The sequence below is a fragment of the Capra hircus genome, chromosome 16, assembly GCF_001704415.2.
Source record: "Capra hircus breed San Clemente chromosome 16, ASM170441v1, whole genome shotgun sequence".
NCBI classification, from domain to species: domain Eukaryota; kingdom Metazoa; phylum Chordata; class Mammalia; order Artiodactyla; family Bovidae; genus Capra; species Capra hircus.
Window position 1 is genome coordinate 41,022,949 of NC_030823.1, and position 26,546 is coordinate 41,049,494.

At 48.2% G+C, this 26,546-nt stretch overlaps 1 protein-coding gene across 1 annotated transcript; it reads left to right on the top strand.

Moving 5' to 3' along the window:
* Positions 339-22,569, top strand: EXOSC10 (exosome component 10). Its single transcript, XM_005690686.3, has 25 exons — positions 339-490; positions 2,012-2,148; positions 3,069-3,192; positions 4,453-4,557; positions 4,851-5,016; positions 5,165-5,279; positions 7,124-7,199; positions 7,492-7,602; positions 7,803-7,946; positions 8,649-8,839; positions 10,293-10,449; positions 10,803-10,951; positions 11,120-11,170; positions 12,062-12,173; positions 13,892-13,942; positions 14,112-14,190; positions 14,282-14,391; positions 16,336-16,431; positions 16,773-16,847; positions 18,184-18,271; positions 19,347-19,420; positions 19,953-20,124; positions 20,922-20,983; positions 21,549-21,625; positions 22,427-22,569. Exons 1-25 carry the CDS (start codon positions 380-382, stop codon positions 22,455-22,457), a joined length of 2,664 nt encoding a protein of 887 aa, XP_005690743.2. The 5' UTR covers positions 339-379; the 3' UTR covers positions 22,458-22,569.

A 26,546-nucleotide genomic window follows, 5' to 3' on the forward strand; every position in this document is an offset into this window, starting at 1 on the left:
AGTCTGTTACGGAAGAACCAGCAACGAGGGAAGATACCAGACAGGGAGAATTGCAGGAGTCAAATCAAATGGGTCAGAGGGACACGAAACCAGAGCCTAGGAAGAGCTGGCTTTAAATCTGAGAATTACTGGGTCCTCTGCGTCTCATCATAAAGCACGGGGTTGTTGGCATGAAATAATACGAGGTTAAAGAAAAATTCAACCTCCCTGGGTGGGGGCGGGGTGGGGGGCGCCGCTGGTGCCGGGTTCTCAGGCTGATTCCGCCCCAACTCAAACTTCTCAGCTCGCTCCCAGCAAGAACTGCCTCCGCACATGCGCAGTGCGCGCACGTCGCTCTGGCCGAAGCACTCTCGCGAGAAGAGCCGCGCCAGCCGGAAAAATGGCGCCTCCCAGTCCCCGAGAGTCCAAGGCACAGTCGGCCACGAGCGCGGTCAAGTCTGACGGGGAGATGGTGCTGCCGGGCTTCCCGGACGCAGACAGCTTCGTGAAGGTGAGTTCGTGAGGCCTCGGGGGCATCGGGAGCCGCCCGCGGCTGACCGGAAGCAGGCCCGGACCCTCTGGGCGGCCGCCCACCAGGCCGCGTGCACGATGCAGCCGAGCCCCGGGAGAGGGTAAAGGGGCTTGTGCCCTCTCCCGGCACAGTCTGCCTCTTCACCCTCTGGGGATGGGGCTTCACTCGCTGACACTGGGGGACTCCCCACTCCCCAGGGTCCTGGATCTCCCGTTTGAACCCTTGCAGTCCCGAGCATGGAGAGCTGTCGCCACGTCATAGGAAGGGATTCCTGGTCACCCTGAAGCCCCCAGCCCTCGCGACCCCGCCCCCGCCCAGGCCTGAGCCATTCAAACAGCTCTCCGGAGAGGCTCGGCTGCTTCAAGCTGCCCATACTTGCTGTCCTCCCCTCCCGCGGCGGGGATGGCCCTTCTTCCCTCTCCCAGGTCCAGCCCTACATAATCCTAAACCCTGGGTTTAATGTAGAGCTGCCACCGAGTGTCCCTCCTGCAGATGCCATAGAACATTGATCAGTGCCTCCTTCCTTAATTTGGATTATTTGTCTAATTGTGCTTAAATATGAGCAAACAAATCTGGAATTAAACATCTCATGCATAGCTCTTACAAGACCAGGAAACTAAAATAGCTTGTAAGTTAGCACTACAGATTCCCTAAAACTCCACTTGCATTTTGTCTAATTTATCTCTACCACAAATTCATTTATTTGGTTCTGATTAATTCCTGGGCCACTAGCCATGGTCCTGATTGGGTGGCTCTGTGCTACCAAGAATGCCACCATGATTCAGGTTCCCATTCTCTCTCTTTTTTCTTGGAAAACATGTATAACACAGCTTACAGTGATGTCATCTGGCTTTCATGTGACCAACCATCATTTGCCCATGAGAGCCACTTCAGGTTTTTTCTCTTTCCCACACAGAAATTGAAATAGAGACATCCTTGGCAGCAGCTGAGCCATAAGCACAAGTCCAGCTGTGGATAGTAACCATTCTAAATCAGTCCTATGAAAGATCTAGAATATTCTTATATTGTTTGTATCTATTATTATTATTATTACTTAGCTGAGCCATGTGGCTTGTGGGATCTTAGTTCCCCAACCAGGGACTGATCCATGCCCCTATCTGTGGAAGCACAGAGTATCAACCATTGGACCACCAGGGAACTCCCTTACACTTGTTTATCAAATTCAGAAACTAAGGTTCAAATAAATAAAATAACTTGCCTAAGGTCACAGTACCAGGCTGTTCTGAATCTTAGACTTATTATATGTATTTGTTATTTCTATACCCATTCTCCCAAGAATGTAAGCTCCAAAGCTCATTTTCACGTTCATTCTTGTATCATAAGGGTCGGGGTAAAATCAGCACTAAATGCTGCAGGGAGACTGGGTATCTTCATCGTCTAGAACAGTTCCTTATATATAGTAGATCTTGGGGAAAAAATGAGCTGCTGAATGAATGGTGACCCGTGCCTAGAACATGCTTGTTTTTCTGGTTTTGACAGTTCGCTCTTGGGGCAGTGGTGGCAGTCACCAAGGCGTCTGGGGGCCTACCACAGTTTGGTGATGAGTATGATTTTTACCGAAGTTTTCCTGGCTTCCAGGCATTTTGTGAAACACAGGGAGACAGGTTGCTTCAGTGGTAAGTACTAGATATTCTTTTCTCATGTTGAAAGAAATGACTATGAAGAAGTAAATGATTTTTCCTAAGATTTTAATTTTTTTCTTACCGTAATTTTCTGTGCTTTGGAGCTATAAAATGTAAAAATGACAATGGATTTTGATTGGGGAATGTTACTTGGTAAATTTTGAGTTTAACTTTAAAAATATATATGTTGACTATTGCAGCTATAGACAGTGAATCTTTTTAAATTAATATGGGACTTGAAAACCTAGATCCAAGATTCTCTCACACAACCTGTGGAGTCACAAGCTTTAGCTTTCTATTTTTTTTTTTTAATCTATTTTATTTTTTAGTAATGGCTTTCTAATAAGTGTATTGGGACAGACATTACACAGACACTGGTTTTGTTGAACTGTTGCATGACAGAATTAGAGAATCTGTTTTAGATTTCATGTTAAAACAGTGAATGCAGAGTACATCGTTTACATAGTGTTGTATATTTTTTTAGAATTTAAACAAAGCCTTGGGGTAATTTCTTCCACCCCTTCAAATAACGAATGAAGAAAATAAGTCTTTGTGAGATTTAGTGAATTGCCCAATGCCATACAACTAGCAATGTTTTTTGCTATAAGGGTGCAAGTTTTGTTAGTTTGATCCAAAAGTATTAGGGATGACTTCCCTGGAAGTCCAGTGGCTAAGACTCTGCCCTCCCACTGCAGGGGGCCCAGGTTCGATCCCTGGTCAGGGAACCAGATCCCACATGCCATAACTAAGAGTACACATACTGCAACTAAGACTCAGCACAGCCAAATAAATAAATATTTTGTTATAGAAAGTGTTGGGAATAATCTGAGCTAAGCCTTGGGAGCTTTCTGCCAGATTAGTAAACAAGCAAACAAAAGCATACTGACTGATTTGGGTTTTCCGGTCCTTCCCAGCATGAGTAGGGTGATGCAGTACCACGGGTGCCGAAGCAACATTAAGGACCGGAGTAAAGTGACCGAGCTGGAGGACAAGTTTGATCTGTTGGTCGACACCAATGATGTTATTCTGGAAAGAGTGGTGAGTATTTCACCTCACTGTTAAGGTAACTAACAAATGAAGAGCCTTTGTATTATTAAATAATGAAAGAAAACCCAGGCACTTCAGGAAATGAAAAGAAAGGAAGTTTAGCATTTCTTGCCCAGAACAATATTCCCTTCCTCTGATAGTTGGCTTCTTTTCCCCAAAAATAACACAGTTGTCTTCAGCTACATCACTTCAGAATATTACTTCCCCTGGGGATGCCTGTTTTTAAAGTGCCTGTATCATAAATCTACCCTCCAGATTTGCCAGTTCCATTTTGTTGCAGGAGAGGAGGCCTCTGGATGCAGGGCACAACCAACATTTAATCCATTTTTACTAGGTTTCCCAGGTGGCACTAGTGGTAAAGAATCTGCATGCCAATGCAGGAGACACAAACAAGAGACTTGTGTTCACTCCCTGGGTCGGGAAGGTCCCCTGGGGGAGGAAATGGCACCCCACTCCAGTATGCTTGCCTGGGAAATCCCATGGACAGAGGCGCCTGGTGGGCTACAGTCCATGGAGTTCTAAAGAGCTGGACACGACTGAGCACACACACATTCAGTCTTCTAAATACCCTGACTTCCGTGATTAGAGGGAGATGTGGCTCATTGCGATAGCTAGCCAACCGTCGTCTTCTGCCTAGTTCTGCGGCAGAATATTCCTTACAGAAGTACACAGATTGTCCAAAACACAGCTAATGCTCAGCCATGTGACAGTCCTGTGGATATTTAAATCATGCTCTCCTGTCCCATAAAGTCATCTCTTCCATGGTCTAAATGGCCACGGGTCTTTCAGTGGTTTCCTCAGATTTTCTGATTTCAAGTCCTACCGTTTGTCAGCTAGGTGCACCACTGTTGATAGTGCCCAAACTGAGACCCCACATCTGGTGCTACTGTACAAAATATGGATAGATGAGGACAGCCTTCATTCTCACTCTGATTACCATTCCTCTATCTTTAATGCAGTCTAGGATGATAGGCCACATCATCCTGTTAAGTCACTTTTGAATTTTCAACCCAATTCAGAACTGTGAAGAGAGTCAGTCAAGGGTTGGGAGTGCCCGATCACTGCCCTACCTTTGAGAAAATAATGCTTTAATTACTTGGGTTGACTTTCAAATCCCATCCTACAGTTATTCGCTCTTAAAAATGTGTACTCTTGCACAAAATTCTCTGGCTATGTTTTGTAAAATTTTAGGTAATTAACTCTGTTAACCCTTAAAGGAAGATACTAAACTAATACCTCTTACACTCTTAGGGCATTTTACTGGACGAAGCATCAGGCGTGAATAAGAATCAACAACCTGTCCTCCCTGCAGGGTTACAGGTCCCCAAAACCATAGTGTCCAGCTGGAACCGGAAGGTGAGGGCTGCTTTTCAGAGGCACTGGAGTATCTGATACTAACCTTAGGGCCTTTACCCTTTCTCATTTGCATTTCTGTTCTAATTTATTGAACACAGAACTGGCCACTGCCTAACTTGTTCTCATAAACAGACACAACCTAATTCCACCCTCTAGTCGACTTTGCAGCCCCCACCCCACCCCCAGTGTCACACGTACATTCTTTAATGGGTGGCCGTTGGCGTAAAATGGAATTTAGTTTTCTAAGTTTTCAAGTTGCTGTGTTATAAAGTATTTGTATTTGTTGATCATAGGCAGGAGAATATAGCAAAAAAACAAAATCTGAAACTTTCCGGCTGCTTCATGCAAAAAACATCATCCGACCTCAGCTTAAGTTCCGAGAGAAGATCGACAACTCTAACACACCATTTCTTCCCAAGATCTTCATTAAGCCCAATGCTCAGAAACCCCTCCCTCAGGGTAAGTGGTGCCAACTTTGCCCAACAACAGAAGTGAAGGGAGAGAGGTCTCCCTCCCATCTTCCTTTCTTCAAATTCAGAGGGAGCCAGTTAACCCTCGGTAACTAGACAAAGCGTAAACCTGTCTTTGTCACTGCTTGGGTCTCCAGCACTCTCCAAAGAAAGGCGGGAACGCCCGCAGGACCGCCCTGAGGACTTGGATGTCCCCCCTGCCCTCGCGGATTTAATCCATCAGCAGAGAACGCAGCAGGTGGAGCAGGACATGTGAGTGTTCACCTGTCTGTCCTGTTGCGAGTCTTGACTGCTATGTGTGTCTTCGCTCTGTGTCACTTTTGTAAAATGTGTGAATAAGAGCAGAACCTGAGGAGTGGGTGACTCTTCCCCTCATCCTGAGGTGAATCTTATCAGCTGACCTCCTGCTTGTGTTCACAGAGGGCCTCACACAGGCGTCATTCACGTAGCCCTCACACAGTCCTAAGAGCTGCCAGTTGCTCTTGTCCCCATTGTACAGATGTAAGAACCAAACTTGAGATGCTAACTTCCCACTAGAACTAGAACACCCAAGTTTTCTTAAAATTTTCTTTCCTTTGTACCACTCTGCCTCTCTTGTCAGGTGGGGTCTCATACAGGTAGGTAAGCTGTAAACTTAGCACAGAAAAGACCTTCTCCTTGGCAGTATGAGCAACTTGGAAAACCTTTGCTATAAACAGACAATAGGACTTTGCCTTCAGCGTAAAGAAAAAAGATGAAGGGAACTTTGTCAGTGTTGGTCCTTTTCTCACACGTAGCCAGTGTCTGGGCATCCGTGCCTCAGCCCCAGCTCTGTACTGTGAGCCTCCAATCAAGTGCTGGAGAAATAAAGGTACTGAAAGAGGGCCCTGCCCTCAAGGAACCCAAAAAAGACAAGATTCTTATGCCAGAGTCTGATAGCAGAACTGAAGAAAACGTATCATTTAGTATATGACAGCTGAGGTGTTTGCCCCATCCTCTCTCACCTCACAGATCGATTATTCCAGATCACAAAAAATTATATATTTCACCTTTCTGTATCATCTGCACAGCAGCTATACAGTGTTTTTCCAATTAGTGCTCCAATCTTTATAAATGAATAGATTTTTAATTGTTACACTTTTAAGGATGAACAAGTTGCACCTGATTTTTTTTTTTTTTTTGGATGCACTTGAATCATCATTGAAGCAATGATGCTTTTTAAAAAATTTTTGCAATGGTCTTTTCTTGTCTGTTTTAACAGACTGGATTAAAACAGTTGTTCTTCCTTGAATCATGGAGTTAATCACAAAGATTTTTTTGTTTTTCATTGTAGTGTAATTGCTTTACAGCGTTGTGTTTCTGCTGTACAACGAAAAGAATCACCTATATGTACAAACGCATCCTCCCACCGTTGTTGAGCCTCCCTCCCACCCACCCCTTCACGATCCCACCCCACTAGGTCGTCGCAGCAGCAGGCTGAGCTCCCCGTGCTGCACAGCAGCTCCCTGCCAGTTGGCCGTTTTGCTCACAGTAGTGGATGTATGTCAGGGCCACTCTGTTCATTTGTCCTACCTTCTTCTTCCTTACCGTGTCCACAGGTCCATTCTCAACATCTGCATCTTTCTTCCTGCCCTGCAAATAGGCTCATCAGTACAGTTTTTGTAGATTCCATATATGTGTGCTAATACACAATACTTGTTTTTCTCTTTCTGACTTGACTTCACTCTGACAGACTCTAGGTCCATCCACTTCTCTGTAAATGACCCAGTCTTGTTCCTTGCTGTCTAGTATTCCATTGTGTATATATGCCGCGTCCTCTTCACCCGTTCATCAGTAGACATTTAGGCTGCTTCTGTGTCCTAGTTGTTGTAAATAGCGCTGCAGTGCCCATCGGGGTGCCTGTGTCTTTCTGAGTTACGGTTTTCTCGGGGTATACCCCTGGTAATGGAATTGCTGGGTCATACGTTAGTTCTATTTTCAGTTTTTTAAGGAAGCCCCATGTTGTTTGCCATAGTGGCTGTATCAGTTTACATTCTCACCAGCAGTGCAAGAGGGCTGCCTTTTCTCCACACCTCTCCAGCATTTATTGTTTGTACCTTTTCATTTTACTGATTCAGGTTTGCGCATCCATATCAATATGAACTAGATCACTTTACGCCACCAGACTCAGTCCTTCAAAAGCCAGAGCCTCAGGTGAGTGCCGATCTTGGCTGATGGGTGGGTCGCAAGTATCCCAGGAAGAATCAGGTACATCGATGACTGGATGCAGTTTTGGCTTTCCTTAGTTGCTTTTATAGTATTGGGGTGGCCAAAAATTCGTTTGAGTTTTCCCGTAAGATGTTATGGAAAGCCGAATGAATTTTCTGGCTACCCAAATAGAAGGGTGTGACTTCGGATCATTTCTTGGACTCATAATTCACTTTTTCCTTTAGGGAAAGACGATGGTTCATAGTCTTCTCCTTCTCCCTATACTTTTGTGATGCAGTTATACAGACCTATAGGAGAGACACCCTGCCACTTCGTGTCCACACTGGATGAACTAGTGGAACTCAATGAAAAGCTCCTAAAGTGTCAAGAATTTGCTGTAGACCTGGAGGTAATTTATTAATGACCTAGAAGGAAGTGTTTACATTTTCTGTGAGTTCACCAATTCAAGAAGTATGAAATTAGTACTAATTTAAACCTGTTTTTTGGTAACAATCACATTACTTATTACTGATTTTTCAAAATCAGTTTAACTGTAAGCCTGATAAAAATCCTTTTTTCGCTGTTTCCCCTTCTTTCTGTGTATTTTAGCACCACTCTTACAGGAGCTTCCTGGGGCTCACCTGCCTGATGCAGATTTCCACCCGGACAGAAGACTTCATCGTTGACACTCTGGAGCTTCGCAGCGACATGTATATTCTCAACGAGAGCCTCACAGACCCAGCTATTGTTAAGGTTAGCCAGCCTTTTCCCACTGTTACATGTGAGCACAGGATTTAAGTGCTGCTCAATTTAGTATTGTCGTCATTTTGGCATAGCCCCAGTAAAGCGGAGAGAAAAAATTGTAACTTCCTCCACTCGGGTGGGCTTCCCTGGGGGCGCAGATGATAAAGAATCTGCCAGCAATGCAGGAGACCCGAGTTTGATCCTTGGGTCCGGAAGATGCCCTGGAGAAGGAAAGGGCAACCCACTCCAGCATTCTTGCCTGGAGAATCCCATGGACAGAGGAGCCTGATGGGCTGTAGTCCATGGGGTCACAAAGAGTTGGATACTGAGTGACTAACACCAGTAGGGTACCACACGCTTTTGTTTCTAACCCTCTGTTAGAACAGCTAAGACTTAGCTCACCACCCAGAAAAATGTTAAAGCACTTTAATGAATACTACAGTGAGTCCTTGATCTCAAGATTGTTGGACTTAAAGCTGTCCTTAAAGCTAGCAGTGTGGCTTTCTTAGTCATCAGCTGTTAGCACTTACAAGCATGCAGTTAGGATTGTAGAGGACTGTGGCCCAAACTAAAGGAAGCATGTGAAACTGAACCATCTTTATCTTTATCCTGGCTTCCATTCCAGTGTCCTAATAGCTTAGGGACAGAGTTCATTTCAGAGCATAAACGGCCCTGTGCCTCTGTACTGCATGGCTTTGGTTTTATTTTCAGGTCTTCCATGGTGCTGATTCAGACATAGAATGGCTCCAGAAGGACTTTGGGTTGTACGTGGTGAACATGTTTGATACCCACCAGGCAGCTCGCCTTCTTAACCTGGGCAGGCACTCCCTGGACCACCTGCTGAAGCTCTACTGCAGTGTGGAGTCAAACAAGCAGTACCAGCTGGCCGACTGGCGGATACGGTCAGTTTGTTCTTGATGAGGAAACAAGGCTGGCAGAGGGAGGCCTGGGTGGTTGTTAACCCCACTGTGGAGACCTGTGCACAGGCTGTAACACCATTTGGATCTCTCTCTCTCTTTTTTTAAAGTTTACTTTTAGCTGCACTGGGTCTTCATTGTTGCAAGAGGGCCCACTCTTTATTGTAGCGCTTGGGCTTCTCATTACAGTGACTTCTCTTGTTGCGGACCCCAGCCTCAGGGGTGGGTGGGCTCCGTAGTTGTGGTGCATGGGCTTAGTTCCCAGACCAGGAGTCGAACACCTGTCCCCTGCACTGGCAGGCGGATTCTTACTCACTAGACCACCAGGTAGGTACCCCATTTGGATCTTGAGTTGAAAGTCATTGGGCTTTTCTCCGTTTGTTTTTAGTGGCATAAGGACAGCTGGAAGTTTTAGAATAATATAGAGTTTATGTTGGACTGATTATGTTACATAGAGGAGAATGTTAATAAATTTCAGTTTAGTTTTGTGATGTGAAATATTTAAAACTTCTAAAATAGAAGTAAATTTCGTTTAAAAAAATGCTTCATATTTATTGAGGAGGAAATTAGATTGTACTTGAGCATAAATTATAAGAAAAATTAAAGTAAAAAGAATGTTTCATATTTGAAAAAGTCAGGAATTACTGTCTTACATAAATAGTGCATCATGCTTCATGGAAATAGTTGAAATTGCCATGCCATGTCAGCATTTGTCCATGGCAGTCTCTTGTTTGTAACCCATGTCTCCCTGGTACATGTGTATGAAATGGTCTCCCATAAGTGTGAGAGAATTCTAAGAACAGAGGTGACTTAGCCTTGTAATCAGTATTTACTGTAATCTAAGTAATTTATAGTGGAGTAATTACTATATAGTAATTTACAGTATAATAAATATAACACATAGTAAATATATACTATATAAATATAATATTTATAGTATAGTAATTTATAGCATTTACTATAATCTAAGGCTGTTACGGAGTCTTGCCACACTTTGTGGGATTCTTGCTCCCCTTGGTAATTTTCAGATGGCTGGCTTCCTCTCTGAGGCTGTAGCTGTTGTATGCAAAAGCACTAAACTCTTCTGCACATCTCATGCCAGAATTTCTTAAGAGAATTTAGTAAAGAACTATAAAATGAGAATTGATAAAAGCTGAAAACCACTTCCTTTTACCTGACCATTGCCACATGCCATGCAGTGGGATAAGATTCACATTCAAGGCAGGGCCCTGATTTTTAACCACATCGTTGTCCTGCTGCCCCTTCTGCCCAGCTGTGGAAGGAGCGGCTTGTCCCATGAGGATGCCTGAGAAGCTGGTGGGGCTGTAGTATTGGCCAGGGGAGACTCTTGAACTTCAGCAGGAACCCACAGGGTAGACAAGTCAAATTGCCACCTTAGGGGAAACCAGTGAAACAGCGTTCTCTGTTGCAATCCTAGACCTCTGCCTGAGGAAATGCTGAGCTATGCCCGAGATGACACTCACTACCTGCTGTACATCTATGATAAGATGCGGCTGGAGCTGTGGGAGCGCGGCAACGAGCAGCCCACACAGCTGCAGGTGGTGTGGCAACGCAGTCGCGACATCTGCCTCAAGGTACAGCCCGGGCCCAGGTTCCACTCGGGTCCCCGTGCTCTGCTTTGCTCTTTTATTTATTTTTAAAAACTTTTTTAATGAGTTAATTTATTTTGGCTGCACTAGGTCTTTGTTGCTACACACGGGCTTTCTCTGGTTGCACAAGTGGGGCCAACTCTCTAGCTGGGGTTTGCGGGCTCCTCGCTGCAGTGGCTTCTCATTGAAGAGCATGGACTCTAGGCACACGGGCTCAGTGGCTGTGGCGGTGCACGTCTGCCTTGCGGTTTACGTTCATGAAAGAGCCCAGTGTCCTGAAGAGCCCAGGGCACAGTACTGATTCCCACTTATGTTGAGCATTCTTTAATATTTTGCAGAAATTCATCAAACCCATCTTCACAGACGAATCTTACCTGGAACTCTATAGGAAGCAGAAGAAGCATCTGAACACACAGCAGTTGACGGCCTTTCAGCTGCTGTTTGCCTGGAGGGATAAAACAGCTCGTCGGGAAGATGAGAGTTACGGGTAAGGACTATCAATCCCTTTCATTCTTGCTAGGTGTGGTGACAAGGAAATAATGGGCTTTTTCAACTCTTTTCACCATGAAAGTTGATTATGTTTTCCCAGGGTTACAGCACATCATGGAGCTTGTCGGCAGAATTTAATGGGATCCTGTTGTGTGTTTTATTCCAGATACGTCCTGCCAAACCACATGATGCTAAAGATAGCTGAGGAGCTGCCCAAGTGAGTGAGGACTGATTAATGTGCTCCGACTTCTTCAGTAGAGAAAGTGCTGTCTTTCAGATCCAGCTTCCCTGATTGTTGTTACCTCAGGGCTGTTTATTCAGAGCAGATTAGTGCTCTGAGGAAGTTAGCAAGTCCAGGGAATGCAGAATCTCTGCCCGTGCACTGCCATTTAGGAAGCAGAGCTTCTGAACTGGAGCTGTTTCCATGTTTATCCCTTATATGGATTCCCGTGTAAGTCTCTGGGCTTCCCAGGTGTCTCAGCGGTAAAGAATCCGCTTGCCAATGTAGGAGACATGGGTTCGATCCCTGGGTGGGGAAGATCCCCTGGAGGAGGAAATGGCAACCCACTCCAGTATTCTTGCCTGGAAAATCCCATGGACAGAGGAGCCTGGTGGGCTACAGTCCATGGGGGTCACAAAAGAGTTGGACACAACTGAGTGACTTAACAGCAGCCTCAGCGTGTAAGTCTCTGAGCCTGGAGCATCCACTTTAAAGGAGAGAAAATGTCTCAGACTCTTTCATCTGTACCTCCTTCTGGATTAAGGTGTCTCATGATTTTAGATGTCTTATGATGTTAATTGGAGTATAAGCAAAGAACCAAAGCTCAGCATCACCTGGCACCTCCTTGCAGGGTTGCAGGTGAGCAGAGCTGTGGGGCTGCGTTCCAGCCCGCCCTGAGAGCAGCAGGCAGCAGTAGGAGGCGTCTGCTCAGGGCTGAGTGCAGCAGAGAACACGTCCTGGAACAGCCAGCGGGGCCACCCTGACAGACCGTGTTCCCTCAGTTCTCACCTGAGCACCTACACTCTGGCTTCACCGCGTTGTTGTTCTTCCCTGTAGCCTTTGTGGGCCGAGCTTCTGGGCAATGTTGAATGTGTTCTCTTCCTTCAGGGAACCTCAGGGCATCGTCGCTTGCTGTAACCCCGTGCCTCCTCTCGTACGGCAGCAGATCAACGAAATGCACCTTCTGATTCAGCAGGCGCGAGAGATGCCTCTGCTCAAGGTAAGAAGCTCCCCAACTCCACAGATTCTCAGCTCTGTCTGCTGGCATCTTGCTCCATATAATCTCCTTCACACGTGAGTCGGTCTCCATTCTGAAAAAAAAGCTGGAGGAAATAATAGGATTTAGGAAATCCAGTGGGTGTGTCTTTATGATAGTCAGAAGCTAAAGTTCATCCTTTTTTTAAATTATTTATTTATTTATTTTTGGCTGTGCTGGAACATCGTTGCTGTATCTGCGGCGAATCGGAGCTAATCGTCATTGCAGCATGCAGGCTTCTCATTGCAGTGGCTTCTCTTGCTGCCAAGCACAGGCTCTAAGGCGCACAGGCTTCAGTAGTTGCAGAACTTGGGCTCAGAAGTTGCAGTTCCCGGGCTCTAGAGCACAGGCTCCATGGTTGCGGCACACGAACTTTGTTGCTCCACAGCATGTGGGGTCTTCTCAGACCAGGGATTAAACCCACGTCTCCTACATTAGCAGATAGATTCTATACCGCTGAGCCACCAGGGAAACCCTCATCCTTCTTTCTTTGCAACCTTATCTTTATTAATCCAAGGGCCCGTGATATCTCATGATGTCTGATGATGGGCTGGTTAGCTGTTGTCCCGAGGCAGTCAGCCTTGCAGGGTAAACTGGAGTGGGGATCTCAGCACAGAGACTGCATTTTGGAAGCCTGGCAGTAGTCCAAAGTGAGATGATAAGAGCCCTGATGAGTGTGTCAGTCACAGGAATGGAAGGGAAAAGACAGGTTCAGGAAACACCTTCAAAAGCAAAGACTGATGGGACTTCATAACAGGTGGTGACAGTGGCTGCGGTTCTTTTCTGAGCACCATGCTAAGTACTTTAGAGGTGTTCTCTGAATGGCAAGTAGAGTTGAAGATAATGGAAGTGGAGTCAAGGACCACTCACTCCACACAAGAAAGCCGAGGTGATAAGAAACAGGAGCACCCCGGAGAGAAGGGAATTCAGAAAGAGCTAACTGTGAAGAAGATGCTAAAGTTTAGGCAGATTTAGATGAAAGCAGGATGCCCAGCCCGTAATACAAACCCATACATACCAACACACCTGTGTTCTTGTGTAGATGTTACAGTATGTCTACACAAGCTTATGTGTAGGTTTACATGTGTGTGTGCTTTGTTTTGTTTTTAATCCATACAAACATTTATTCTGCCCTTGCTATGGGGTGGGAGAGAGGGTGTTCAGAAAGATACGCATGTTTCGATTTGTGTTTTATTTGGCACCGTTTTTAATGTTTTGTCTCAGTAAAAATATTAGCATGTGTATAACATGTTTGTAATTTTTTGAAAGATTATTGATCACAGGCGACTTGAAATCAGCTCCTTTGAGGTAAAAAAGAAGAGAATCTGAGGATAAGCACATTTAATGTCTTCACGCCAATATTTCTTTCTTGACTCTATGCATTGCCCAGTAAAGAGCAAAACATCAGTGACTAGAGAAAAATCTTTCTCAAGCTCTTTGGAATCCTGTATTGTGCCTCACTGTGATAAAGGGTTTTATTCTTTCATCCAACAAATAATTACTGAGCACAAGTAATTACAGTGCCAGGCACTAGACGGGGTGAAGGGACGAGAGAAAGTCTCGGGCTCTTGAGAAACACCGTCTAGTGAAGAGACACGTCTGCACTGAGGGAAAAAAAGAGAATGAGTGTGTCATCAAATTTAGGGAACTTTCCTGACATTCTGTCTGTTTTGACTCTGTAGTCTGAAGTCGCAGCGGGAGTGAGGAAGAGTGGGCCGCTGCCCAACCCTGAGGTACCGTGATATGCTCGTCGTGGCTTTTTCAGAGGGAGGGAGGGGGAACCAGTCACAGCCGGGACAGACCCAGCCTCCTTGACAGACACCAGGGCCTGTCATCTAGTCACAGAGCTGCTGCCTGCCTGCAGGTCCTTCACGCCGGCCTGTTGCCTTCTTTTTGATACAGAGATTGGAGAATGTTCTCTTTGGCCCCCATGACTGCTCCCATACCCCGTCAGATGGCTACCTTCTCATCCCAACCGACGGTAACGAAGAGGCCCCTGGCACGTCCTGGGGGTGGGGCTGCCTGGTGTGCCGCCCTGTGGGCGTGGCCTGCGCTGACTCCCCTCCCTGTAGGGCCTGTGCCGGTGCAGAAGCAGGAGGGCCTCCTCTCCGCCCAAGAAGACGAGGAGACCCTGCCAGACATCAGATGTCTCGTTGCTACCGCTGTCATCACATTATTTAATGTGAGTGACACCATCCGGGACGTGACCCAGACTGGGGGGATGTGCTGGCTTTATCAGACAGGAGGCCATCAGCCGGAAGTGGAAGCCAGTGGCGGTGGGGGTGGGCGGGAAGCCCATTGGCTGGATGGTGTTTGCTGCCCTGATGAGGAGGTCTGTGAGGGGTGGTGGAGGGTTCTGTGTGCTGCCTGAGGAAATCCTCAGGGGAAGTGCCCCCAGGGAGCCGGACAGGAGCTCCAGGGACATATAAACAGGGGCCTTTCTTCCCCATTCATCCAAGGTCAGTCAAGGGCCAGTTTATCCTGATTCCCAGAAGGGGTAGAACAGTGTTTCCAGTGAACTCATAGCGTGTGCTGAGTGTACTTTCCTGACGACTGTTTTGGATGAAAAGAAGGAAAAAAGCATTTCTCCCCAGTCTGGCCCGTTAGATTAAGTGAGCAGCAGGAGGTGCAAGTACCAGGAAGTGGGTAGGAGCTTGTTCTCCCCTCCCAGGGAGGCTGAGTAGAGACTCCATCCAGTGTGGCCCACTTGGGGACCTTGTTCCTGGAATCCGGCCTGGGACACGATAGAGCGTGTCTTGGTCGATCCCACCCAGCACGCTTCTCCTTTCCACCACAGACATGAGCTCTGGGTTCTGTGCAAAAGGAAGACCAGGGTGCATGTGCTGGTCAGGATGGATAGTTACTGAGATGACCAGAGAAAAAAGGAAATCACACATAAAATCTGAATACAGCGCACAATAGATGTGAAAGAAGGTGAAAGTGTTAGTCATTTAGTTGTGTCCAACTTTTTATGACCCCATGGACTGTAGCCCACCAGGCTCTGTCCATGGAATTCTCCAGGCAAGAATACTGGAGTGGGTGGCCATTCCCTTCTTCAGGGGGTCTTCCTGACCCGGGGATCAAACCTGAGTTTCCTGCATTGCAGACGGATTCTTTACCGTCTGAGCCACCAGGAAATGCAACAGATGTGGTAAGAAGGAAAAACTATAATTTCTGGAAAGAAGGAACTGAGAAAGAGAAGCAAGAATACTGTCTGGATAAAGACAGGTTTCATTCTTAGCACGTATTCAGGTGGTAAGAAGCTGGGTGGTCCAGTCCCATTCACAGCTCTCCCATCATACTCAGATGCGGCACCAGAGCCAGGAAGGTGAAGTACCTCCTGCAAGATGTAGTAACTGTCTGGGAGTGAACTTTCCTTTTCTCTTAACCACATATAGTCAGTCTTGTTTCAGTAGCCAGTGCAAAAAGAAGTCTAGGGCCTGCAGTTGGCCACAGAGTTCATTGACTCACCAAGGCGGTTAGGCAGCTAAAGATGTGAGCATGAACTTGTGGCTATGTGGATGTGTAAGCACTGTGTGTTGTTTAGCAGAGGCTGCATCCGTGTTCCTGGTACGCAGGAAACCTGACGACAGAGAAGGCCAGGGGCTAGCGCAGGCTGATGTCCCTGGTGAGAGCGACATTCTCTTGCATAGTTTTGTTGGTCACCTATAAAGGTGTATGATTTTAACTTTCAGCTAATTTCAGGTTACAACCCAGGTTCTCCAGTCAGCCAGATCTGGGCTTACATCCTTATTCTGCCCCTATTTGCTTTTAAGGCTCTGGAAGACTTAATTAAGCTCTCAGCCTCAGTTTCCTAATCTGTACAATGGTGAGAGTAACGCCACGTACCTTGTAGGTTGTAAGGATGTGGTGAGAACTCATTAATTCAATGAGTGTGTATTGGGACTTTCCTGGCACTCCAAGGTTGAGACTCCACGCTTCCACTGCAGGGGGCACGGGTTCAGTCTCTGATTGGGGAACTGAGATCCCATTTGCCGTGTGGCATGGCCAATAAATAAATAACTTTAAAAAGTCAGCTGTTGGTGTTATTACTGTTACTCCTCTTGCCGGCATCTAATATCATAAAATGGTCACGATTGTAAGCCATTGTTCTCTGTCCCTGCAGGAACCTAGTGCTGAAGGAAATGAAAAAAGTCCATTAACAGTTGCACAGAAAAAAGCCCAGAACATAATGGAGTCCTTTGAAAATCCATTTCGGATGGTAAGTACTGGTTGCATATGTTAAGGGCTGACAAGAGGCAGAGCTTTCTGCAGCTGTAGGTGCCTTTTGCCTGAAAAAGGAACCGAGAGACTTCAGAGACCAGAGAAGCCCCACCACCGTGATGTCATCCCTGGCAGTGGGTCGAGACCCCGAGTCAGGTCTTCTGAGACCAAGTCAATAAGAGGACCCCACTTGAGGGCCAGGCAGCTGCGGCCAGGCTGACACTCTGCATTGAGGCCTCCTAAGATGTAACCAGCAAGACACCCACATCTGAGTGCCACCGAATTCTGGGTCCAGATTCTATTTCTCAGCATTTAACATGACGGTTTCCATTTCTCCAGTTTCTGCCTTCAGTAGAACACCGGGCTCACATTTCTCAGTCAGCAAAGTTTGATCCATCGTCGAAAATCTATGAAGTAAGTGGATTTGTCACCCTTTCTAAGAGCGAACTTTCTAAGAAAAGAGGACTTCTTAATTTCTTAAACCAGGTTTCTGTTCTAAACAAGCCCATCCTTGAACCTCCCTGAAAATGAGTGCAAGAAACACTTCATATATAAGCATTGTTTCCAGAGAGGAGCCAGACTTTAATCAGATTCTTGAAAGCTTTGGGGAACTTTTTAAAGAAACAGGTCTTAGTTTTTTGTTTTTGTTTTTAATTAGAGTTTAATTTACAAGGTATACAGTATACAGATATGAAATGTACAGCTTGATGCATTTCTATTTGTGAATATTACTTCAATGCTCTTAAAGATGACAGCTTAAATTTTGAAACATTTTGTTGTATGTTGTGTGGTTTGTTTTAACAGCATTTTAAGTAAGAGTAAGAATCCATGTTCCCTGGACCCCCATGAGATGTTCCTGGGAGCCGGCATGTTAATTGTCTGTTAAAAGCCCTCATCCTCCCTGTGGGAGGTGGTACTCTGATCAGATGGGTGGCCTGGCTCCCTCTGCCCCCGACCCCACCCCTGCACTTCTCTTTAGGCCAGAGAGTCAGGCCAAGGGACGTCCCTGGTAGTCCAGTGGTTAAGACTCCACGCTCCCCAGTGCAGGGACGAGAGTTCCATCCCTAATCAGGGCACTAAGATCCTATGTGCCATGTGGCACAGCCGAAAAAAACCAGAAAAGAGAATCAGGCTGAAACCCTGATGGGCCTCTGCCCTGTTGCTGTTGGTAAGCCTGCTGTTTGTAGAAATGGGGAGTCAGGTGAGGTTTCTGCTGTCTCTTCTCTTCCCCCCGCTTGTGGCTTAGTCGGGGCAGCCATCTGTGCCCCCCCCACCCCCCTGCCCCGCCAGCCAGACTTAGCGTTTCCTGTCACCAATATGTGTTCTCATGCGCCAGGTAAATGTGTCTTAAAGAAGCACATTAGACCTGCAGGAGTCCTGCCTTGAACACCATCTCTACCGTATATTAACCATGTCCCCTTGGACACGTTACTTAGCTTCTCCCAACCTATTTCCTGTCTGTAAAGTGGGGGTGATGATAGTACCTGTGCCTCAGGGTCATAGAAGGGACTGAATGGGTGGATATGCAGGCATCCAACCCAGTGCCTGGAATAATATAAGTACTTTATAAATAAAGCCAGCATGAGCTCTTATTTCTCATGTCATTAGATACAGGATCATTAGATAATGGGACTTAGGACCTAGAATGTGTATAGCTACCAGTCAGCATGCTCTGCATCACCTCATTAAAAGAATCATCCTAGGCAGCTGAGTTTTGGAGATCTTTTGTTGTGTTTGTTTTCATTTATAGATCAGCAACCGTTGGAAGCTGGCAAGCCAGGTACAGGTACAAAGAGAACCTAAAGAAACTGCCAAGAAGAAGGCAGCGGAGCATACAGGTAGTGTAGCACCCACCGCCTTGTCAGCTCAGCTGGCGCCTTTGGTTGAGAGCAGCCCTGGCTCACTGTTCTGTCCAGCTTTGTTCTGTCGAGCAAAGCTCCAGGCACAGCTGAGCAGCCCCAGCCCTCCCCTCCATGGCCTCCCTTCTGCCCAGGGGTGGCAGACAGTGAGCCGGAGATGTGTGAGCTGTCAGGGCAGCGGTGCTTACACAAAGAGAGAGGAAGGAAGTGCTGCGGCTGGGCCTGGCGGGGCGTGGGCTGCTTCTGTACAGCAGTCTACGAGGCGGTCTAGTGAACGTGACATTGAGCTGAGACCCGCAGCCATCAGGGGAGAGTGTTCAGATTGGTGGCCCGGCAAGGCCAAGGCCACAGCTTGCAGTACTGCTCAGAGTGACCCAGGAGGCCAAAGGGATGGGGGCAGGGGGTGGGTGGAGGGTAGGACAGAGAGCAGGCAGGGATCTGTTGTTGGGACTTTTACTCCAAGTGAGTTGGAAGCCATGGAGGGCTCTGAGCAGGGGAGGGCCGTACCCTGACTTAGGTGTGGAGGCCTCACCAGCTGCTGGGCAGAGGGCAGGGCAGGCAGTCCAGTCAGGAGGCAGCACAGGGTGCAGATGCAGGGGGACACTGGTGTGGACGTCATGGGGGCAGGGCAGGTGGTGGAAAGTCAGAGCCTGGCATGCCGCGTAGAGAAGCTGACAGCATCGGGTGAGGTGGTCCTGGACACAAGGCTTTGTCCTGAGCACCTTGGGAGGCGGGGCTGTGTGGGCAGTGAGGCTGCACGGGTGCCGGTTAGAGGCGGAGGAGGTTTTGGTTCTGGTCCTTGACCTGTTAGGGTTGAGATCCCGACACCGCGTCCTCAGGGGAGTCACGGAGGCCGCTGGGTGAGGAGCAGGCAGGGGTATGGACCCAGAGGTTGGTTGATGAGGAGAGAAACGGCTGAGCCGCGAGGCAGGGTCCTCCAGGCATCCCTGGGGGTTGGGGCTGAGGGGCAGGGTGGCCGCGCTCAGCAGGGGTAATGCCGCAAGCAGTGTGGCTCAGAGGCCCGGCTGCCGCCACAGACCGTTCTCTCTTGCAGCTGCCCGGGACCAGGCCCAAGAGGAGTACAGGGCCGCCGCGGAGCAGGCCATGTCCGTCCGCCAGCAGACTGCAGTACGTGCCTGCATTTCTGCTTTCTCTGGTCGTGGTCACGGTTTGTCTGGAATGTCAGGAGGGCTCAACCTCAGCGTTGGGTTATAGGCGTCTTCCGGGTGCTGGTCCAGTGTAGTGCTGCCTCGTGGCCGCCCCCCACCCCAGAAGGTTGGCGTCACTGTCCATCTGGGGTGGTTCTCCCGCTGCATTTGGGATAAACATGCCTTTGGCCTGTAGAAGGAGGTGAGGCATCAAGCCCACTCTGTGCCCCACTCCACCTGGGAGCTGTTTCACTCCCTGCCCCGCCCCCCCCCCGACTCCCCAGCACCCTGGAGTGCTCAGCTCTGGCCTTTCCAAGTGGCCTGATGTCATCCTCCAGCTGGGAGCTCGGCCCCCCCACCGCCAGCGCTCCTCTCTCCATCCCCAAGCCTGTGTTTAAAGCTCTGGAGGCATTGTGTGCCTCGCAGGGTGCTCACAGGGGTCACACGCACAGAGTGGCCCCCTGCCCCGGTCGTGGCCGTGCTTCCCTCTTACAGGTCTGTCCAATCCACAGCTGGAGAATGCTGCCAAGAAGAGAGAGCGGGCGACGAGTGACCCGAGGATGACAGAACAGAAGCAAGAGAAGAAACGCCTCAAACTTTCCAAGAAGCCAAAAGACCCAGATCCGCCAGAAAAAGACTTTACGCCCTATGACTACAGCAAGTCGGATTTCAAGGCTTTTGCTGGTGAGGCCGGAGGGGATGTCCCGCAGGGACCACCTGACCACGTCCCATGTGGGGAAGCAGGTGGCAGGGAGGGAAGAGCAGAACCTTAGTGGAGATTAAGCTCCGCCCAAGGCCAGGCAGGCAACCTGGAATTGTGAGGGAAATGCAAGGACATGATGGGGACAGGGCAGAAAGCCACCACCCTCAGCCCCAAGGGCTGAGCTGCAGGAGCCACTCTGGTGGTTCATCAAGATAGTGTCCATTCTGTTAGTAATTGTAGCTCCAGCCTTCTTCACAAGTTGTGTCCAGAAACACATTTTCTCAGACATACACACATAGAGGAAAGATGTGGTTTGTTGAGACAGCCTGGTACCTAGAAGATAATGCTCTGTGCCTCCTTAGCCTGTGAGAGCCTGTCTGTTGAAAGGGCTGCAGTGACATTCCTGATGACAGAGCAGCCTCCTTGGCGACACAGCCGTCTTTTCTGCAAGAACATCCCCTCTGGCCCCAGTTTACCGACAGTGGCTTCACCCTTCACAGAAACCAGAGGGATTCCCTTGATGTGAACTGGCCAGTGCTTTAGCCACAGGCCCCTGACCTGAGAACAGGCCTATGAGAAATGAGCCTGGGCTCCGGGCCGCCCTTAGCTGCTTAGGACATGATTGGTGAGGTGACAGCAAGCCAGAAGTTTCTGTCTGTGAAGGGCTAGTGAGCTGACAGCCCACACTGCCTGGATCTTGTGCACCTGGCCCGGTAGTGAATCTGTGGCGTGTATTAACTCACATGGTCATTGGCCTCTCTTTTCTCTTACCTTGCAGGAAACAGCAAATCCAAACCTTCTTTCCAGTTTGACCCAACCAAGCAGCCCCAGTCAGGCAAGGTAAGAAACAGACTGAGAATTCCAGTGGGCTTGAGGTGTGTGTTGTTGACCCTCCACTGCTGGCAAGACTGGCCCATCTAAGAATCCTCTCTGTCTGCATAGCTTTCCCTCGCCTCATTTCTTCCCAGGCACAAACAATACCCATCACCTATTTCAGCAAGAAAAATAATGTTGTAAAGTGTCTCTAAAAGTGGGCACGTGGTTTTGCAGGGTGTTACTGTTTGCTGCCTTGGGAATTATAGCAGCAGGCTGAAGCACTCCCTGTGATACCAGTGCAGGCCTGCCGTTGCCCCCATGGGCGTTGCTGCCAGCCAGAGTGCAGTGTGACTGGACGTCTGGCATGAGGAGGGCGAGCGAGGCCTGTGTAGAGCCTGGCCGTTCCCTCAGTGGCTCATCTGTACAGCCTTGCCTTCACTAACACCCAGAAATGTCCAGTTGCGAGGAAACCAAGAGTCGCATCCTTGGCACTGGAGGCTCTGATGGGCCGTCTGAGCCTAGGCATGTTTTCCTGTGCGTTGTGCGGTTGTGGTCGTCACTCAGCCTAGATGGTTTCTTGTCTTTACAGAAGTGCATTGCAGCCAAAAAAGTTAAACAGTCGATTGGAAGCAAAAGCATGTCCTTTCCAACTGGAAAGTCAGACAGGTACGTCCAAGACGCCATCGTGGCCAAGGAAACCCGGGGAGGCCTCACCTAAAGAGAATCTCAGAGCACATCTCCTGGCCTGATCCTGATCTTTGTCAGTCAGAAAACTGAGCTGGGAGGAGGAGAGGTGATCACTGGAAACCACAGTCGTAACCAGGCCTTCTAGGACTCCAGTCACCCTCAGCCCTCTCCCATCACCACGTGGTCTCCTAGGGTCATCCCAGAGCAAATAGGTTTGAAATCTGCCCATGTCAGCCCCTTTCTGAGGAAAGAGGGAAAAAAAATCAGTAAGCAAATATGGATAGTCATTGTTGTCCAAGAATATTTTAGGAAACTCCCTGGCAGTCCAGTGCGTTTGCTGCCGATAGTCTGGGTTCAATTCCTGGTTGGAGAACCTGGGATGGAGAGTTCCCCATCCCTTGGGATGGCTTCTCCATCTCAAGCCACATGGCATCGCCCAAAAAAGAGTATTTTAGTTAAAAGCCCGAACCTCTAATCCTTGCAGCAGACCCTGAAGTCGGAGGACGCACTCCCAGGATGTGGCAGCGGAGGAGAGAGCATCCTCAGCTTGGCCAGCCCTCCCTCGCTAGGCCACAGGGTGCTGCTGCTCCTGCCTCCACTCCTGTTCCCTGGAGTGCCAGGGGTCCTCTACTGCCCCGCTCAGTTCTCCTCGACCCCAAACAGACCGTTGTCCCTCAGTTCTGCAATATTAAGGCTCACAACGTTTTATAAACTGGCTGACTGCCACCATTCAGCCAGACTGCCCGAACTAACCCTTTTGTTTTCACACTGTCTCTACAGAGGTTTCAGGCACAATTGGCCAAAGAGATAGTGTTGGAAGACAGCCTCAGGATCCCCTGGTGGACTGGAAGCACCAGATAGCGGTGCTGGTTTTGTACAGACTCATTTTTAAACCATTAAAAAATAACTCTTGCTGGAAGAAAGCGGGTGCCTGACTTTTCTTTTGCGGCCACTCCAGCTCTGGGTGGCAAGAACAAACCTCGTCCTGTCCAGGTCACCCTCTTCAGCAGTCTGGGGTAAGTGTGCCCTTGGAGCGTGGTTTCCGGAGAAATCCAGAACTTCCCCCGAGGAGGAATGCAGGAGACACCCCAGGACTCAGGAAAGGGAGGCCTCCACAGGCCAGGGCACGATGCCCAGCTGACTCTCCATCCTGAGAGGACGCACTTGTCCACGCCTGCTCATGCACATGAAGCCAGATGGTGAAAAGCACCTTCGAGAAGAGGGGCTGGTGGGTGCTTGGAGCCACTGGGGCTTCTCAACAGCCTAGTCTCTTCTCTATTCCTTTCTCTCTCTTTTTTTACATTTTGTTTTTTCCCCGTTATAAAACTAATAGCATGTTTATTATAGGAAATGAGAAAAACATGGAAAAATGCAAAGAGAAAAATTAAATCATCTTTAATCGTGCAGCACAGAGAGAATGTTTACTATTTTGATGGAAAGGCTTTTTACCTTACGTGTGAATACCTTCCAGATGACCTTATATTTCTATAGTGTTTCACCTTTAAAATTTATATTATGAGACCTTTCTCATCCTGAAATTCATTTTAGCTAATGCACGTCATTCAACATTTAGGTTTCCACTTTGTACTTTTTTTTTTGATTGCTGAGCTCAAGCTTTCCTCTAGTTGCAGCAAGCAGGGCCTACTCTAGCTGCGATATGCAGGCTTCTCCTTACGCTGGCTTCTCTCGGGCTCTAGGGCCACACGGGCTTCAGTATGTGTGCACGTGGACTTATTTGCCCCGTGGTATGTGGGATCTTCCCAAACCAGGGATGGAACCCATGTACCCTGTTGGCAGGCAGATTAACCATGGGACCAGCATTTTTGTATTATGCTTAATGTAACACTGAACTTTTTGAATAAGTTTGTGACCCAGTCTCTTGATTATTCTTCAAAATTCCATTTGATTTTAGTCCTTAGGTAGGCTATCAAGAAAGCACAGAATGATACCATTATTTTCTTTAACTAATATTTAAACAAGGAACCTATTTTCTTGGAAGTCTTTCCCATGAGTTGTTGAGAGGGCTGACTGTGTGTGAGACCCCGCGGGGTTGCCAGGCCAGACCAGACATGGCTGTGCTGCGGAGAGCGATCTCGGACAGCCAGAGTGTGAGCAAGGTAGGACTCGAGTTCGAACCTGACAGAAAAGCCACACTACCCCTGGCTTAGCAAAAGGTGTCTTTCTCTGAATGGAAATGGCAACCCACTCCAGTATTCTTGCCTGCAAAAGCCAATGGATGGAGGAGACTGGCAGGCTACGGTTCATGGGGTCGCAAAGAGTTGGACACGACCGAGTGACTTCACTTCTTTTCTGTAAATGCAGTCAGCCCAGAGCTGGTGCAGTGACTGGTGGTCCTCAGACTCTGACTGCCATCTTGTTGCTCTACCGCCCTTAACTTGAGCGCAGGACTCCCACCTCCTGGGCCTGGTGACTGCCCCCATGCCACCCACCACATCCTCACTCTCTTCAGCTGGAAGGAGGGGAGACCAGCGCCCAGCCTCCACTCCCCACTGGCCAGAACTTAGCCACATGACCACATCAAAGGATACTGAGAAACTCACTAGTCCAAAACCCAGCTGAAAATCCAGGGTCCTGTAATGCTATAATCAGAATTTGGTAAGAATGGACGCTGAGGCAGTCATCTGCCAGAAAATGAGAGGAGTCTCCACTATGAAAGCTAGATGAGGGAGTTCTCTGGTGGTCTAGTGGTTAGAATACCAGGCTTTCACTGCTGTGACCTGGTTCAATCCCTGGTTAAAAAAAAGAGAGATGGGAATTTTTTTAAGAAATTATATTCATGGGACTTGCCTGGAGGTCCAGTGGTAGAGACTCCACATATCCAATGCAAGGGGCTATAGGTTTGATCCCAGGGGAGCTAATTCCACATGCCATGTAGCCCAGCTGAAAAAAATTTTTAACCAAAGAAAGAGATTATATTCTACTGAGGAGGCTTCATAAGGTAAGAAATGCAGAGAACCTTGTTGCCAGCTTTACTCAAAGAGTGGGCAGAGCCCCAGGTTCTCCCGAGACCAGCCCTATCAGGCTGGGGGAGTGGGCTCACCCAGTCCGAACTCTCCTGGTGGTTCTTTTGTGCATGCTTAAGTCTGAAGACCAAGTGCTGAAAGCAAGGCAGGGAGCCTCGTGTTTAGGGGGCTCACCACCTTTCAGAGGTGAAATGAATAGTGGTGACAATGTAGTAAATTTCTCATGGAGGTAAAATGATTCCTTGTCCTGTATTTGGAAGTTATCCTTGCTCATTTTGTCTGGATTTTGTTGTCATTTTGGTTTTGTTTTTTCCGCACTGCACTGTGTGTGGAACTTCCCCAACCAGAGATCAAGTTGTACCCCCTGCAGTAGAGATGCAGAGTCTTAACCACTGGACCACCAGGAAGTCTTGATTTTGCTTTTTAATAAGATGGAGACTGTAAACTATACAAGTAGAGGTCTTTTCTAAGTGTCTTATTTTGCAAAAAAAAAAAAAAAGTTGGCAACCTGATATCAGTGCCCCAGTGTGTTTTTTGAAATTTTATGGGTCTCTGGAACCCCAAAGTCCAGGACCACTGAGCCAAGGGATGGAGCCAAGAGCCTTGGGGATTTGGAGAACATCTGTAGCTCCATTTCGCTGAAGCTTGAAGTTGTGGGGAGATTGATTGGATGCTCAAGGACCAGGGAAGAGCGTGAGGTGGGGGGTGGGGGGTATGGGTCAGTCGGGAACTGCTTGGTGATCCCAAACCGTGGAGGCTATGAAGGGCCCTGTGCTCTGGGAAGACAACCTGGCAGGACTGGGTAGGGTTCGAGGTAGAGGATTTAAGAGCAGAAGCGGAGCAGAAGGGCTTTTTGCTCAAGGAGGTGCACTGCTGTTTGTGGCCCTTAGGAAGCTTGCCATAAGCATTTTCAACCAAGTAACACCATGTACTGGCCAAATTCGTTCACGCTCAGAACCACAGCTGTCTACCTGGCTACACACAATGCTTAAAAAATGACTCCAAGTGCTAATCAGTGACAGAAACACATTCCTGCCCTGTGGCAGCCCCATCGCCTTGGACGGTGGCCATTCACCCCCTCCTGTCTTCTTATAAACTAGCTACCCTTAGGAGGTTGAGACAGTTGACCTGCTGAACAGTACTGCTTTACCACTGAGTTGTAAACACACATTGGTCTGAATGCAAGGGAACATTTCAGATTTCCCTGTCCTGAGTTTCCCTATCAGTTGTAGATTTAAGTGGGCTATATGACAGTGGCTACTTCTGGCAAAACCAGTTTTTCCTCCTTGTGATCTGAAACTGGGTGACCTTTCTGGGCTCATGGTCCCTGTACATCTGGGCACTTTTTCACTTAAAATGTATTCAGGACCTTCATTTTCTTTCAGCTTGGAAGGTCTGGGCTACTGCTATGCAAATTATCCTAGAGGTCCCGTTTGCTGTTGGTATTTGAGGCCAAGACCACAGCTCTATCTCCTCTACAGGAGGGTCAAGGGTGTCATTGTCCTCATTCGCGGATGCATGTGCTGGAACAGCTTTGTTTAGCTTGCAGGAAGGACGGGACAGACTTGACCTCCCGCTGCCCCACCCCCACCCCCATGCAGTGCCCCAGGAATGCCAGGGCCCTGACCTGGGCTCAGCTGTGCAGTGCCTGGGTGGAAGCCAAGACAGCTGATTCCACCGGGTGCTTGGGCCCATGTCCTGGCCGCCCATGTTCACTCAGCCTGTTACCCAGTGCTGCCAGCTATAAACACCATCCCTAGTAAGCAGGCTGTCACAACTCAGAGTATGTATAAGTGTCTTGATGTGCAGGCTGTGATGTGAGCACCATGGCCCAAGTACAAGGCTGAACCCAGACAAGCCTGCAGTAACTGGCATGGGTTGACTGTCTCATTGGCTGGCTGTGTGATCCCAACCCT

What these genes read in the sequence shown, in the direction of transcription:
- EXOSC10 (XM_005690686.3), top strand. Translation starts at nt 380, where the DNA reads ATGGCGCCTCCCAGTCCCCGAGAGTCCAAGGCACAGTCGGCCACGAGC. An exon ending in GTCGCGACATCTGCCTCAAG is followed by an intron (nt 10,450 to 10,802) that starts GTACAGCCCGGG and finishes AATATTTTGCAG; the next exon opens with AAATTCATCAAACCCATCTT. An exon ending in TTGAAAATCCATTTCGGATG is followed by an intron (nt 16,432 to 16,772) that starts GTAAGTACTGGT and finishes CCATTTCTCCAG; the next exon opens with TTTCTGCCTTCAGTAGAACA.